A 17,348-nucleotide genomic window follows, 5' to 3' on the forward strand; every position below is an offset into this window, starting at 1 on the left:
AGTGAAAACACTGATTTCTTTCTACATTTGTCAGTTACATAAAGATTCAAGAGAATGAACAAATCACAGATTCTTCTTTTTATTACATTTTACAAAATGTCCCATTTTTTACCTTTGACCACTGGGTTTGTACATTTTACTTTACATAAACTAGAGAAGCATATCATATATAAAATACAATTATTGTGCAGCTAAATCAATTCATTAGTCAATTAATTTGACAAAAAAAATTGGCAAGAAATTAATAGAAGAAAAGAAATAGAAACAGATCAGCTAACAATAATATTGTGCATTCATGTATATTTGACTCTAACACAATCCATGTTTTACATCATATGTATTTACAGAAACAAAATAGTGTAATTACCCACCCCCAATTACAGCTAAGATAGTGTTTAAATATCAAGTCATGATTACAAATATATTTTAGTCAAACATCATATATGGTCAGTAACATCTTTAAGAAGACTGTCCTGTAAAGCTAAGACAGGAGAGTGGATAGTCACCTGTTCAGAGAGAAGAAAACAGTAAAATCTGTCCTGCATTACTGTCACCAGTTTTATGTTTTAGTGTAAAAACCATAAAATGCACTTTTTTTTGTTTATAACTTACATTTAGTAGCAGATAAAATTGAGCTTCTCATTACAGTCACGATTCTCCCAGGTTTTTGTTTTGAGGTTGCGAGCTCCACAGCGGCGATCATAGGCTGGACATGATGGCAGAGTGTCTGAGGTTCCCAGTGTCTCCCCGCTTATCCAGAACCATTGTCCATCCAAGAACTGCAGGCCTGTCCAAACACTGACTGTTTCAGCTTGTGAAGCCACCTTTTCAGCCAGACGTAGCTGTTCTTCAGTGGCTGGGCTGGCCAAATTGGTGTGGTTTGTTTTGCAGTACTCAAGAGCCTCCAGCCATGTCTTCTTTTCTGTCACCAAGTTCCAGCTCCTGTAGCAATAGAACATTAAACTTACTGAACAGTCCCGGTCGTTCCAACCCAATTTACCTGCATTAACACAATTTTCAGTTTGTGAATTTGGATCGGGTTGGTCAGTGTACCAGTCGACGTAGGATACTGGTTCTCCACCAGACCATTGCCAGATTTGTGAGAATGGGTTTGTTTTGTTCAGTCCAATCCATCCATAAATAATTTATCATCTAAAGTTTTAACCAGTTTTTTGTTTTCCTCCTCAGTAGTGACAGTAGCCAAATCTTTGTAGTTTTGTCTGCAGTACGTCTGAGCATCAATCCAGGTGTTTGGAATTGGAATGTAGAAATATTCTCTTATTAGACCTCCAGACATCCCAAGAAGTACCAGCAGTAGAAAAATAAAGAATGAGGATTTCATCTTTGCTCTTGTGTCTTAGCTCCACAGCTTCCTCAGTTCATCTCAGTTCTACTGCAGCTCAACAGAGAAAATTTGGTTTTAAAAACACATCAGTAGTTGTCACCCAAACCTCAGTAAATAAACAGAAGTTTTCCTTTTTCTTGTGTGGACGCTCTTCATTTTGCATGATTCTTCCGTATTTGCATGGGTATCTGGGGGCAGAGTGCAACCTGAGTCTTACAACGTAAACGTGTAAATTTAGCTTCATGAGTTTTACACATAACATGCAAATTTTTTTTGTTTGCCAAGCCTTAAGTATTCCATTAGGGTAGAAACGTATGTAAATGCAGTTCATCCACATATTCACTCCCAATATTGTGTTATCCAGAAGAAACATTCATTTGTTGTTATTGTTTTAAAGAATTTTGCCTCTTTCACACCCACAGAAAAAAAAAACTGAGCAACTTAATCTACAGTTAAGCTTTATTTATGTAGACATTTTTAATAACAGATTAAAACTGCATAATGCATATTACAATAAAATCCTTATTTTAAAACAATGCTTTACATTAAAAACCATGTAGATGTGCCAATTTTATTCAAATAACTGCTGCACAATTACATCACATTAAAGAGACAAAAAACTATGACTTTTTATTAAGGCTCCTGTTAAAATGTTTTTAATTTCAAGAAAAAAGTTGAAATTGTGTGTGTTTTCTGTGTGTGTGTGCACCCTATGATGGACTGTCAAACTGTCCAGGATGTTTCCTGCCTTTTGCCCAATAAATCTGAACCACCAGGCTTAGAGTTCAACCAGAACCATTGTCCGTTGAGGAAGCACAGGTCTGTCCACTGTCTGTCTGACAGTCTGGCATTGCATGGTCTCGATTTCAGTCGGCACTAGTGTTTCAGAGATCAAGGATGCCAAGCTATTGTACTTGGTTCTACAATACTTAAGAGCCTCATGCCATGTCTTATTCTCCCTCACAAGGATCAATCTGCAAACAAAATTTGCAACAATTGAACAACTACTATCAGCACAGTTCAATAATCTTGAAGCAGCAGAGTTGGGCTGGTTGGGCAATACTTAAGAGCATCTTGCCATGTTCTCTAATCATTAGCCTCATTAGTCATCCACTTTGAGAAAGAAACTGGTTCTCTGTCAGACCATTGCCGGTTGACTGAACCTGTTCTGTACAAACCAATCCAAGCAATCGTTTAAATACATTCGTTTAGATAAATTCGTTTATTTAAAAGCTTCTGATATTCTTTTTTTAGCAGTAACAGTAGCCAGATCCCAAAAATGTACTTTGCAATACTTTTGAGCCACAGTCCAGTTCATTCCATTGTACACCATTGGAAATATTCACTCGTTAGACCCGCAGACATCTCATAAAGTACCAGCAGGAGAGAAATAATAATGAGGAACTCAAATTTGCTGTGGAAGTTCCAAAATCTGCACAGATATCTGAACCAGCTTCGCCCACACCTAAGTCAAGCGAAACTTCATCAGTGTATTAAAAACTTATGCAAAATGTTCTCACAGACAAACACCCTGCTAAAACAAAGCTAAATGTGTTTAATGCCCACATCACATCACAGCCTTCAGCTGAGGCAAAGCATCCTTATTTTACCAAACTCAACAACCCCTTCTTTTGGCCATTAATGAAAAAAAAAAAAAACTTTTATGAATTGAGCCTTAATACAGTTTACTGGATTTTCTGAAATATGCTGGATTTAAAATATACATAAAGCAACTGGATCACTGATAACACTATCCGTGTTCAAGCTAGCGTTATATTGCCATGCTTTCGCTTTTGCTTTTTTCCTTCATGTAATAACCTTCAAACTTTACTCAATCTTTATGGTGCCAGTTTTGAGGCGGGGCGCCCTACACAACCAAATGAATAATCTAAACTGCTGTCTGTATATATTATACCCAGAAGATTAGTTGAAAAATGCTCCTACAGTCCACACTTTTTTGATAATAGGTTTGTATCAGTACTAGTTAATCGGCTGCAGGTGTGGCTTTATTTGTATGTGCAAGTATGAGGTGAGAGTTACCTCTGGTGGACAGGTAAAGTGATGACTATTAAATGTTACGTAAAACGAGGCATAGCCAAAAACAAAAACTTTTATTAAATGCACTTAAAAATAAAAAAGGTGTTTATTGGCAACATTCAGATACATAAATATGTTTCTTCTTGAACTGATCAACAGCTGGAATCAGTTTTGGGAGCAGAAACAGCAGAGATTTTTTACTACACTACTAATAAAGGGTGAGTTCATTTTCCCAGCCGCACAGCGTTACTAGCACCACACGTTTGTTTGTCTGATCTACTCTACAGTATTGTTCATGCATTCATTCACTCATTGTCTGTTTTACTAACTCTTTAGCCTGGCCAGGGCTACACACACACACACACACACACACACACACACACAAACACACACACACACACAACACACACACACACACACACAGGGCAATTTTGTATATAATCTCCAATTATCCTGACATGTCTTTAGACTGTGGGGAAAAATGCGAAGCACCCGGAGGAAACCCACGTGGACATGGGTGGGAGAACATGCACACATATGTGAACTCCACACAGAAAGGACCCGGACCGCTCCCCCTGGGAATCAAACCCAGGCCCTTCTTGCTGTAAGGTGACAGTGCTACCCATCTACAATTTTGTATTTGATGTATTTTTATACATACAATTGCTATGTAGGACTAATGCAGAAAAGCAGGTGTTTTTCTTTGCTTTTTCGGTTTTATTTTGTTTATTTTTTGTAGTATATTTTCTATACACCTCTTTGTTTATGTGTAGGACTTTACAAATCATGCAGACTAGATTAAAAAGAGAGTGTATAATGCACTTCTACCATTGGGGACATCTCAACCGTTTGGTAAAGGCTCATGAAAAAAGAATACTGCACTGGTAAAAAAAATATTTTTTTGCATTTCTTAGTTTCTTGGGACTATACCAACAACAAACAATTTCTATCTATCTATCTATCTATCTATCTATCTATCTATCTATCTATCTATCTATCTATCTATCTATCTATCTATCTATCTATCTATCTATCTATCTATCTATCTATCTATCTATCTATCTATCTATCTATCTATCTATCTATCTATCTAATCTATCTATCTATCTTGTTGGGACAGTTAAAGAGTTAAAGACGTGCATTTTCCTCAGCACCAAGAATCTTTCCTCTCTCGGTGTAAAACAGAAGTTACCTGAAGAAATATTTGTCGGCTGGTGAGCAATGAACAATTCCAATAAAATTAAGTGAAACGTTATATCTGTGATTCGAATGTAATCGTAAATGTTAGCTAGATATCTGAACAATCTTAATTCTAATTATTAGAAATAATAATAACAATAAACTATGATGCTGCGGCTTTACTTTGTTAATCATTCTTAACTTACATCAGTGTGTTACGTAAGGCTGGATGCGGAGTTCTGTTCTGAAATGGCGACATTTACGTATCATTTGGATAAACATAAGAGGCACTTAATCCGAAACGATCGCTTTTACAAAACTGAATGTGCTTAACTACTGATTTAATTTACAAGAGCAAAATCCCAACACCTGCCTGCAGTCTGTCACACATCTCACATCATTTAGCAACAAAAGTTCTTGCCGTTTTAATTTGTACTAACAAGTAACGAATTTACATATGGCAAATGCATCAGAGTAAAAGTATATTAGGAAATGTAGTGAAGTAAAAGTGTATTAGGAAATGTAGTGGAGTAAAAGTATATTAGGAAATGTAGTGGAGTAAAAGTATTGTGGCGTCCGCCACTGTGGATTAGGGGGGAGGGCGGAGCGAGCGTTACCCAGAGGGACTCGCGGCCGCGGTGTTAATAACTGTTGCGTTCTTTGTGTACATGTTTATGGGGTTTGTTTATGTTGTTTGGTGTTCTGTTTAATGATGTTAGTTTGCGCATAGTGTATTTGTTTAATTACATGTTGAATCTAAAACCTACCGTGACTGTGTAGCACGGGGCTAGGAATAACGTGGCTGCAATAGCGGGGAATTACGTGTGTGTTCACACGTGTCTTAATCCGTGTAAACAATAAAGAGCTGATCCTGTTGTCATGTCAACTCGCGACTCCGTCTCTTCTTCGCAAACGCCACATTTGGTGTCAGAAGTGGGATCGCATTGCCCTCTAGATGACGTGGGGGTAATTGCTGAAGAAATAAAGTTTCTTCAACGGCAAATAGATGGTTTCTCTGGCGCACGGCGAAAAGACGGCACGGCGAAGACCAGGAAACAGCTCTCTTTCGAACCGGATGGATCAAGCCAGCTTCGGCCGAGTCCGGTGGTGACAACAGCGGAGGCAGCAGCAGTATCACCAGTGGCGGCGCAGCTTCGTCTCCCCAGCTACGACGGTGGAGCGGATTGGGAGGCGTATGAGGCCCAGCTGGAGATCGTCGCGGCCCGCTCCGGATGGACGGACGGCGACACGGCGGCTCATCTCTGCCTCGCGCTGCAAGGAGAGGCTCTGAGGGTTCTGGTGGAGCTTCCCCCAGAGTGCCGGGGTAATTTGGCTGAGCTGACGGCGGCCCTGCGGAGCCGTTTCGGGCGGTACCCGGCGGAACCGGCGGCAAAGCAGCTGTTGGCGGCAAGACGACGTCGCCATGGTGAGCGGATCAGTGTGCTGGCGTCCGAGGTGGCGCTGTTGGTGCGGCAAGCGTACCCGACATTCCCACGTTCCGTGCAACGGGAGCTAGCTCTGGATTACTTCATAAATGCACTGGCCCCGCATGAGCTACAGAAGCATGTGCAACTAGCAGCTCCAAGTTCCCTGGGAGCGGCAGTCAAGGAAGCAGAACGCGTAGAGCTTATCTTTTTGAGCCATGCTCGCCAGTCGACAGCAGTAGCCAGGTCTGCGCCTCGGCAACAGGGGTGCTGGCTGTGTGGTGAGCGTGGACATAGAGCCACCCAGTGCCCCACTGCTAGCCCTGCGGGAAACGACCCAGGAGCCGCCCAATGAGGGGCGTGGTGGCTCCTGACCCACCTGTCAATCCCTCCTGGTTTTCGTCGGCCAGGGTCGGCGGACGTAGCGGCCCATATGTAGAATGTTTAATTAATGGGACTCCGGTCATGGCGCTCGTGGACACCGGGTCGTCGGTGTCGCTGATCCGACCGGGAGTTGTACCGGACATCGGGGGCCAATTTGAACTGTCGGCGGTCACCGGCGACCGTGTTGGAATACCAGGGCTGGGGGTACCAACAGACATGGCAGGGGACATGGCAAAATGGAAGCAGGTCCCAACTGAACTGTCGACGGTCACCGGCGACCGTGTTGGATTACTGGGTTGCCGAGCACTTGCGGTCGATTTCGGGGGTGGGCCGGTAACTCATGATTTCTGGTTATGTCCCATCAAAGACTCGTGCATCTTAGGGGCGGATTTTTTGGGGTGCTTGGGCGCTATAATCAACTTTGACAGGGGAACCGTGCAACTGAATGGGTTAACAGTTAAGGTTTGTGATGGGGTTATGGTGTGGGACTGCTCGAACACACAGTTCCCGGCAGGGTCCCCCGACACGGGCGGACCACCAAGGGGGCCAGAGGAGTCCCCCAACACCCAAGCGCTGCGTGACCTATGGCAACGCAGTGGTGCAGGCCTTTCGGAGGTGCAGAAACAGCGGCTGTGGGACCTGTTGGAGCGTTTTGCAGGGGTCTTCGCAGCTTCGGAACAGGACTGCACCAGGACCGGGTTGGCGCAGCACGACATCAACACGGGCGACGCCCCCCCGATTCGTCTCAGACCACACCGTCTTCCCCTGGCGAAACGACTGGCGGCCGAGCAACAGATCCGGGCGATGGTAGCCTCCGGAGTCATCGAGCCATCACACAGCCCCTGGATGTCTCCGGTGGTGCTAGCCAAGAAGAAGGATGGGAGCTGGAGATTCTGCGTTGACTATCGCAGGTTGAATGCTGTGACCAAAATGGACTCCTACCCACTCCCGCGGATTGATGATGCACTCGACCGACTGTCTGGTTCTGCCTGGTTTAGCTCTCTGGATCTACGCAGTGGGTATTGGCAGGTGCCTTTAGCCCCAGGTGCCAAGGAAAAGACCGCCTTCACGTTGGGAACGGAGCTATGGCATTTTAACGTCCTTCCCTTTGGACTTTGCAATGCCCCGGCCACGTTTGAGCGCCTAATGGATCGGGTCCTGGCAGACATCCCCCGTGACAAGTATGTGGTGTATTTGGACGACGTACTCGTGCACGCAGTAGAGTTCGACGGGGCCATGTTTAATCTAGAACTAGTCCTGACAGCGATCCAAGCGGCCAATCTGAAGCTGCACCCCGGGAAGTGCTCTTTCCTTCAGCGGCGCGTGAACTTCCTTGGGCATGTTGTCAGTGGGGCGGGTATTGAGACAGACCCTGGTAAGACGGAGGCTGTGCAGGACTGGCCGACCCCCAGGAACCTCAGGGAGCTGCGGAGCTTCCTGGGCCTCGCGTCTTACTACAGGCGGTTTGTGAAAGGCTTCGCAGACATCGCGGCTCCTTTGCACCATCTGACCGGGGGTGGGGTTAAATTCCGGTGGTCGGAGGACGCCGATCATGCATTCTGTTCTCTGCGGCAGCGGCTGTGTAACGCACCGATCCTGGCATACCCGAGGCCGGGTGAGGGTTTCATTGTGGACACCGACGCCAGTAACCATGGGCTGGGGGCTGTACTGTCCCAGTTGCAGGATGGAGCCGAGCGTGTCATCGCCTACTTCAGCCGGCGTCTGAACAAAGCAGAGCGGAACTATTGCGTGACACGTCGGGAGCTGCTGGCTGTTGTTGCTGGCCTGAGGCATTTCCGCCATTACCTGTACGGAGTACCCTTTGTGTTGCGGTCGGACCATGCATCGCTCATGTGGCTGATGAGATTCCGGGAACCAGAGGGGCAGCTGGCGAGATGGATTGCCAGGCTGCAAGAGTACAGTTTCCGGATCGAACATCGGGCTGGCCAGCGGCATGGCAACGCAGACGCCTTATCCCGTCGGCCTTGTGTGGACACTGACTGCCGCTACTGTTTGCGCGCGGAGGACAGATATGTTGGACAGTGTGCAGCCGTGACAGTGGCGGACCCACCGGTTCTTTGTCTCCAACAGATGTCTCTTGAGGATTTTAGACTGGCACAGATGTCTGACCCAGAGCTCGCCTGGGCATTACAGGGGCTGGACGCATCACACCGACCAGATTGGGCCGAGATATTACCGCACGGACCAGTGGCGAAGGCCTTGCGCTCGAACTGGGACAGTCTTAGGCTCGAAAAAGGACTTTTGTGCCGGGTTTGGGAAGAACCGGTACCAGGGGGCCGGGTTGTACAGACTGTTGTCCCACGCACCCTGAGAACGTTGGTACTGCGGGTCATGCATGGTACACCGGGCTCGGGGCACTTTGGGGTCACCAAGACTCTGAGGCGACTGCGGCAGCGGTTTTACTGGCCTGGCTGTCGTACTGATGTTGAGCTGTTTGTTCATTGCTGCGACACGTGCACGGCAAAGAAGGGGCCGCCACAGCGAGCAAGGGCCCCGCTTCAACCCATGCGGTCAGGTGCACCGATGGAGAGAGTGGCTGTGGACATCTTGGGGCCGTTTCCGGTGACAGACTCGGGGAACCGCTATGTGCTTGTGGCCATGGACTACTTCACCAAGTGGCCGGAGGCCTATGCTGTGCCGGACCAAAGTGCAAACACAACAGCAGAGCGGCTGGTAGGGGAGTTTTTCTGCCGCTTTGGAGTCCCTGAAGAACTACACAGCGACCAGGGCCGGAACTTTGAGTCCGAGGTGATGAGTGAAGTCTGTCGCCGGCTTGGGGTGCGCAAGACCCGGACAACCCCACTTCATCCACAGAGCGACGGCCTAGTGGAACGCTTTAATAGGACTTTGGCCACGCAATTAGCCGTAGTGACCGCAGAGAACCAGCGGGATTGGGACAAGCAATTGCCTGTGGTACTTCTCGCGTGCCGCTCGGCCGTTCAAGAGACGACAGGGTTCACTCCAGCCATGTTAATGTTTGGGCGAGAGCTACGGACACCTGTGGATCTAGTTTTTGGGGCACCTCCGGATGGGGAAAGTGGTGTTGTACCGGGACCAATCTTTGTCTCAGAGCTCATGTCCCGTTTGCAAAGAGTGCACAAGCTGGCCAGGACACATCAGGCGGATGCAGGGGTGAAGCAGAAGCGGGCCTACGATATGCGCTGTGTCGGGGAGCCTCTCATGCCTGGCACCGAGGTCTGGCTGCACAACCCTCGCCGTAAGAAAGGTCGTTGCCCAAAGCTACAGTCCGCGTGGGTCGGGCCCTGCACCGTGAAGGGTCGTTTAGGGGAGGTGGTCTACCGTATTTGTTGGGGGAGAAGGCGTATGGTGGTGCATCGTGATCGGTTGGCCCCGTACAGGCCCAAGGTACCAGACACTGAGCGGAGTTCGAATGTGGCAGTTACAGTACCGGCTCCAGAACGCCCTGAGGCCGTGGTGGATAGACCGCGGCGCGAACGGAGACCGCCGTGCAGGTTTCGGGATTTTGTTGGGGGTTGAGTGAGTCACCGGGACGGTTGACTTTTGGGAGGGGGGCTGTGTGGCGTCCGCCACTGTGGATTAGGGGGGAGGGCGGAGCGAGCGTTACCCAGAGGGACTCGCGGCCGCGGTGTTAATAACTGTTGCGTTCTTTGTGTACATGTTTATGGGGTTTGTTTATGTTGTTTGGTGTTCTGTTTAATGATGTTAGTTTGCGCATAGTGTATTTGTTTAATTACATGTTGAATCTAAAACCTACCGTGACTGTGTAGCACGGGGCTAGGAATAACGTGGCTGCAATAGCGGGGAATTACGTGTGTGTTCACACGTGTCTTAATCCGTGTAAACAATAAAGAGCTGATCCTGTTGTCATGTCAACTCGCGACTCCGTCTCTTCTTCGCAAACGCCACAGTATATTAGGAAATGTAGTGAAGTAAAAGTGTATTAGGAAATGTAGTGGAGTAAAAGTGTATTAGGAAATGTAGTGGAGTAAAAGTATATTAGGAAATGTAGTGGAGTAAAAGTGTATTAGGAAATGTAGTGAAGTAAAAGTGTATTAGGAAATGTAGTGGAGTAAAAGTGTATTAGGAAATGTAGTGGAGTAAAAGTATATTAGGAAATGTAGTGGAGTAAAAGTGTATTAGGAAATGTAGTGAAGTAAAAGTGTATTAGGAAATGTAGTGGAGTAAAAGTGTATTAGGAAATGTAGTGGAGTAAAAGTATATTAGGAAATGTAGTGGAGTAAAAGTGTATTAGGAAATGTAGTGGAGTAAAAGTGTATTAGGAAATGTAGTGGAGTAAAAGTATATTAGGAAATGTAGTGGAGTAAAAGTGTATTAGGAAATGTAGTGAAGTAAAAGTGTATTAGGAAATGTAGTGGAGTAAAAGTGTATTAGGAAATGTAGTGAAGTAAAAGTGTATTAGGAAATGTAGTGGAGTAAAAGTGTATTAGGAAATGTAGTGGAGTAAAAGTATATTAGGAAATGTAGTGAAGTAAAAGTGTATTAGGAAATGTAGTGGAGTAAAAGTGTATTAGGAAATGTAGTGGAGTAAAAGTATATTAGGAAATGTAGTGGAGTAAAAGTGTATTAGGAAATGTAGTGAAGTAAAAGTGTATTAGGAAATGTAGTGGAGTAAAAGTGTATTAGGAAATGTAGTGGAGTAAAAGTATATTAGGAAATGTAGTGGAGTAAAAGTGTATTAGGAAATGTAGTGAAGTAAAAGTGTATTAGGAAATGTAGTGAAGTAAAAGTGTATTAGGAAATGTAGTGGAGTAAAAGTATATTAGGAAATGTAGTGGAGTAAAAGTATATTAGGAAATGTAGTGGAGTAAAAGTGTATTAGGAAATGTAGTGAAGTAAAAGTGTATTAGGAAATGTAGTAGTGAATTAAAAGTATAATATTAACGGAATATAAACGGAAATATTAAAACTCAAGTAAAGTACAGATACTCCAAAAATACTTAAGTACTGTAACGAAGGATTATTACTGTGTTACATTGCACCACTGAAGCTGATCAGTAAAAACTCTGAGCATGTTTTCTTTCTACCTTTTTTCAGTTAAAATAAGATTCAGGAGAATTAACAAATTACAGATTTTTCTTTTAATTGTGTTTTATTAAATGTCTAATTTTTTTTTTACCTTTGACCACTGGGTTTGTGTAAATTTTTCTTCATGCAAAGACAAATTGTAAAACTAGAGAAGCACTAAAATGCAATTTACAAACAACAAATAAAAGAAAAGAAATAAAAGGCAGATCAGCTAACAATAATATTGTACATTATTGTATTTTTAACTCTAATACAATCCATGTTTCACATCATGTTTATTTACAGAAACAAAATAGTGTAATTACCCGCCCCAATTACAACTGAGATAAACATCATCAGGTGTTTAAACATCATATTTCTGTCTACAAGTCATGATTACAGATATATTTTAGTATAAGTGAGTCAAACATCATATATGGTCAGGAACATCTTTAAGAAGACTGTCCTGCTTGTGGAGAGTCACCTGTTCAGAAAAAATAAAACAGTCAAATCTGTCCTGCATTACTGTCACCAGTTTTATGTTTTAGTGTAAAGATCATAAAATGCACTTTTTTTGTTTATAACTTACATTTAGTAGCAGATAAAATTGAGCTTCTCATTGCAGTCACGATTCTCCCAGGTTTTTGTGTTGAGGTTGCGAGCTCCACAGCGGCGATCATAGGCTGGACATGATGGCAGAGTGTCTGAGGTTCCCAGTGTCTCCCCACTTATCCAGAACCATTGTCCATCCAAGAACTGCAGGCCTGTCCAAACACTGACTGTTTCAGCTTCTGCAGCAACTGTTTCAGCCAGAAGTAGCTGTTCTTCAGTGGCTGGGCTGGCCAAATTTTTGTTGATTGTCTTGCAGTACTCAAGAGCCTCCAGCCATGTCTTCTTTTCTGTCACCAAGTTCCAGCTCCTGTAGCAATAGAACGTTAAACTTACTGAACAGTCCTGGTCGTTCCAACCCAATGGACCTGCATTAACACAATTTTCAGTTTGTGAATTTGGATTTGGTTGGTCAGTGTACCAGTTGAAGTAAGATACTGGTTCTCCATCAGACCATTGCCAGATTTGTGAGAATGGGTTTGTTTTGTTCATTCCAATCCATCCATAAATAATTTTGTCATCTAAAGCTTTAACCAGTTTTTTGTTTTCCTCCTCAGTAGTGACAGTAGCCAAATCTTTGTAGTTTTGTCTGCAGTACGTCTGAGCATCAATCCAGGTGTTTGGAACTGGAATGTAGAAATATTCTCTTATTAGACCTCCAGACATCCCAAAAAGTACCAGCAGTAGAAAAATAAAGAATGAGGATTTCATCTTTGCTCTTGTGTCTTAGCTCCACAGCTTCCTCAGTTCATCTCAGTTCTACTGCAGCTCAACAGAGAAAATTTGGTTTTAAAAACAAGCAGTTGTCACAGAAACCTCTGTAACTAAACAGAAGTTTTCCTTTTTCTTGTGCAGACGCTCTTCATTTACGTCTTACAACGTAAATGAGGTATACATTTTGCATCATGTGTTTAACACATAACAGGGAATATTTTAGTCTGTCCAGCCCTGAGTATTTCATCAATGTAGGAACGTTTGTATATACAGCTCACCCACATAATAGTGAGTAAATTGAAAATTGGCAGTAAACACTGTTTCATAACCGTAGTGCATGTGCAAACAAAATACTATGACAGCATATTTGGGCTCCTGTTAATAATGAATAAATCTGAGATGATTTTATGAATAAAGTCTACGTATCATGGCCCTAGCAACCTCCCACCATTCAAAACATGCAGTCAGGCCAAGCAAAGCTGCCAAAATTGCCCTGAGTGTGTGTTTTCTGTGTGTGTGTGTGTGTGTGTGTGTGTGTGTGTGTGTGTGAGAGTTTATTTATTTTCATTTCTTCTGTTTTTGAGCAACAGTATTGTTCAGCATTGGTTTAGTTAGTATTTGTTGAGCAGTGAGGTGCTTTCTGGTGCCTTTAGCTGAGGCTAACACATCAACTCATCAACACATTATTTTGGGCATTATAACTTTTATAACATTTACTGGATTTTCTAAAATATCCTGTATCAACAATATACAGACAGCAATTTAGATAAACAATTTGTGTTAACTGTTCATTCTGTCATTTACTTTTGTGTCATGGCCTCCTAATTCCTCATTACTAGTTTCCAGTGGTCAGATTATTTACAGTAATTTAAGAACCACTGAAAATAGGTATTTCATGAAGCAGAGCTGTTGGATCAGTGATGACTCCATGTTCATGGTAGCTTTATAATGCCATGCTTTCACTTCTTCCTTCATGTGATAATCTGCAAATTTTATTCAAATTTTATAGTGCCAAATTTGAGGCGGGGAGCCCCACACAACCAAATGAATGATCTGAGCTGCTGTCTGTATATTTGTGACCCAGCAGATTTGTTGATAAATGTTCCTACAGGCCACACTGTTTTTTTTTTTAATGAGGTTCGTATCAGTACTAGTTAATCGGCTGCAGGTGTGGCTTTATGTGTATGTACATGTATGAGGTAAGAGTGACCTCTGGTGGACAGGTAAAGTGATAACAGTATTAAATGTTACACTAGAACGCTTTTGTTAAAAGATAGACCAAAGACTTTTAATATTTGCACTTAGAAATAATAATGTGTTTATTGGTAACATTCATTTACATTTGCATTTTCAGCATTTAAGGGACGCTCTTATCCAGAGTGACTTACAGAAGTAAACATTTCCCTACTCTAGTTTAAGTAGACAACAGTCCAAGGATACAAATCTGCTAAAACTGTTAAAACAAAGTTTTTTTTGAAGGAATTAATAAGAAATAAATAAGAGCGTTAGTGTGTTAGATCTCAGCGTAAGTGCTTAGTAAAGAGATTGACTTTTTTAGAAGTGAAATGCATTCATTTACAATTTTTTTTGTTTGTTTATGCATTTTCTCCCCTTTTTCTCCCTTTTAGCGCGTCCAATTGCCCGATTGCCTCATGCTTCCTCTCCACCAATGCCGATCCCTGCTCTGATTGAGAAGAACGAAGCTAACCCCTCCGACACGTGGGCAGCATGCCGTATGCATCTCATCACCTACACTTGACTAGTGCAGTGCAGCTCAGCGTTGTGTACGGAGAGACACACCCTGACAGCACTCTTTTCTCATCTCTGTGCAGGCGCCATCAATCAGCCAGCAGAGGTCGTAATTGCACCAGTCATGGGCGAGAGACCCCATCTGGCTTAGTCCCGCCCATATCTGAACAACATGCCAATCGTTGTTCATGTGGCCGCTCAGCCTTAGCCGGCAGGCAGAGCTGAAATTCGTTACAATGTATTTGAGATCCCAGTTCTGGTTCCAGCGTGTGTTTTTACCGCTGCGCCACCTGAGCGGCCTCATTTACTAATTTAAAAAACATATATTTTTGGTTCTCAATAATGTTGGCATGTTATAAAATATTCCATGTACAAGAAAATAAAATAACCAATAAACTAATGCTGTAAAGAAAAGAAAAAGCGACTCTGTAAGGTACTAAATCAGGTGAGTCCTCACTTTCTCAATCCTCTTCACATCATGCCATCATGAACATTTAACAGAGGTTTTCAGCTTTTTACTACACAGACAGAGATTTCCCCCGATTCCCTGATTCTCTTCACAAAATTATGGGATGGTAGTAGAGTGATCCACTGTGGCGACCAATTAAATATTTGAATATTTAAATATAAGAGGGGAGCAGCTGAAAAAAAAAAGCAATCATGCATTGAGGAATGTTGTGTTGTAAACTGATTGACAATTTACCTGCTTCATGTGGAACGTTTTAAAACTCTGTAACTTTAATAATGTACAAACATTTTACCCTTATTTTGCCATGTTCCATTTTTTGAGAGTGTTGCAGGTATCAAATTCTAAATGTGTTTAAATGCACAAAATACAGATGATCAGTAAAAACTGTGAAAATGTTCTTTTTACCTTTTGCCAGTTAAAATAAGATTAAAGACAATTAACAAAGTACAGATTTTTCTTTTCATCAAATTCACTAAATGGCAATTGTTTTATGCAATGACAAATTGTAAAACTAGAGAAGCACTAAAATGCAATTATTGTGCAGCTAAAGCAATTCATCAGTGTTTTATAGTGTTGCTAAATATTTAGAACAAATGTAGAAGAAACGAAATAGAAACAGATCAGCTAACAGCAATATTGTACATTATTGTATATTTGACTCTAATACAATTCATGTTTTACATCATGTTTATTTACAGAAAGAAAATAGTGTAATTACCCGCCCCCAATTACAACTGAGATAATGTTTAAATATCAAGTCATGATTACAAATATATGGTCAGGAACATCTTTAAGAAGACTGTCCTGCTTGTGGAGAGTCACCTGTTCAGAAAGAAGAAAACAGTCAAATCTGTCCTGCATTACTGTCACCAGTTTTATGTTTTAGTGTTAAGACCATAAAATGCACTTTTTTCTATTCTGATTGTTTATAACTTACATTTAGTAGCAGATAAAATTGAGCTTCTCATTACAGTCACGATTCTCCCAGGTTTTTGTGTTGAGGTTGCGAGCTCCACAGCGGTGATCATAGGCTGGGCATGACGGCAGAGTGTCTGAGCTTCCCAGTGTCTCCCCGCTTATCCAAAACCATTGTCCATCCAAGAACTGCAGGCCTGTCCAAACACTGACTGTTTCAACTTGTGAAGCCACAGTTTCAGCCAGAAGTATCTGTTCTTCAGTGGCTGGGCTGGCCAAATTGGTGTGGTTTGACCTGCAATACTCAAGAGCCTCCAGCCATGTCTTCTTTTCTGTCACCAAGTTCCAGCTCCTGTAGCAATAGAACGTTAAACATACTGAACAGTCCTGGTCGTTCCAACCCAATGGACCTGCATTAGCACAATTTTCAGTTTGTGAATTGGGATTGGGTTGCCCAGTGTACCAGTTGAAGTAAGATACTGGTTCTCCATCAGACCATTGCCATATTTTTGAGAGTGGGTCTGTTTTGTTCAGTCCAATCCATCCATAAATAATTTTGTCATTTAAAGTTTTAACCAGTTTTTTGTTTTCCTCCTCAGTCGTGACAGTAGCCAAATCTTTGTAGTTTTGTCTGCAGTACGTCTGAGCATTAGTCCAGGTCTTTAGAATTGGAATGTAGAAATATTCTCTTATTAGACCTCCAGACATCCCAAGAAGTACCAGCAATAGAAAAATAAAGAATGAGGATTTCATCTTTGCTCTCTTGTCTTAGCTCTGCAGCTCCCTCAGTTTATCTCAGTTCTATTGCAGCTCAACAGAGAAAATTTGGTTTTAAAAACACATCAGTAGTTGTCACCCAAACCTCAGTAAATAAACAGAAGTTTTCCTTTTTCTTGTGCAGACTTTCCAAATTTTGCATGATTCTTCCTCATTTGCATGGGTTTAAAGGGGCAGGCTGCAACCTGAGTCTTACAACTTAAACAACAAGTTTTGTCTGTCCAGCCCTGAGTATTTTATCAGTGTACGAACGTTTGTATATACAGCTCACCCACATACTCACTCCCATCATTGTGTAATCTAGGAGAAACAGATTTTATTAACTTCATTTGCTGTTTCTGTTTTTGAAAATTGTATCACAGGTTTTGTGAAGAAAATTATAAATATAGAGGAAATATACAGTGGCACCTTGAAAGCGAGATTCAAGATATTTTTTCCCATAAGGATGTTTGGGAAATCTGTTAATGGGTGATTCTTCAATTGCGGGCTCTTTTTACCATCTTAACTTTTGAAAAATAAAAATAGTAATACTTTAGTTTTTATTATGTCAAGATAATGCTTACATGCTTTAAAGCAAAGACTTAATGATGGCTACAATTGAGCTTACATAGAATTTTAATATTTCATATTTATTTGTTAAGTGGCATAGCAAAATGTCATTATGTGTTGGTAATGACGTGTTGCGGTAATGACAATTTTTATTTTTTTTAAAGAAAAA

The 17,348-nt window shown here is 42.5% G+C and overlaps 1 protein-coding gene across 1 annotated transcript; it reads right to left on the bottom strand.

The window, feature by feature from the left end:
• Positions 1-614: 614 nt before the first annotated feature.
• On the bottom strand, positions 615-959 carry LOC134324060 (lectin BRA-3-like). Its single transcript, XM_063005712.1, has one exon. It carries the CDS (start codon positions 957-959, stop codon positions 615-617), a length of 345 nt encoding a protein of 114 aa, XP_062861782.1.
• Between the last annotated feature and the right edge of the window lie 16,389 nt (positions 960-17,348).

This window comes from Trichomycterus rosablanca, chromosome 12 (genome assembly GCF_030014385.1).
Source record: "Trichomycterus rosablanca isolate fTriRos1 chromosome 12, fTriRos1.hap1, whole genome shotgun sequence".
In the NCBI taxonomy this organism is placed as follows: Eukaryota; Metazoa; Chordata; class Actinopteri; order Siluriformes; family Trichomycteridae; genus Trichomycterus; species Trichomycterus rosablanca.

Coding starts and splice junctions, on each gene's coding strand:
- LOC134324060 (XM_063005712.1), bottom strand. CDS start 959: ATGTTCTATTGCTACAGGAGCTGGAACTTGGTGACAGAAAAGAAGACA.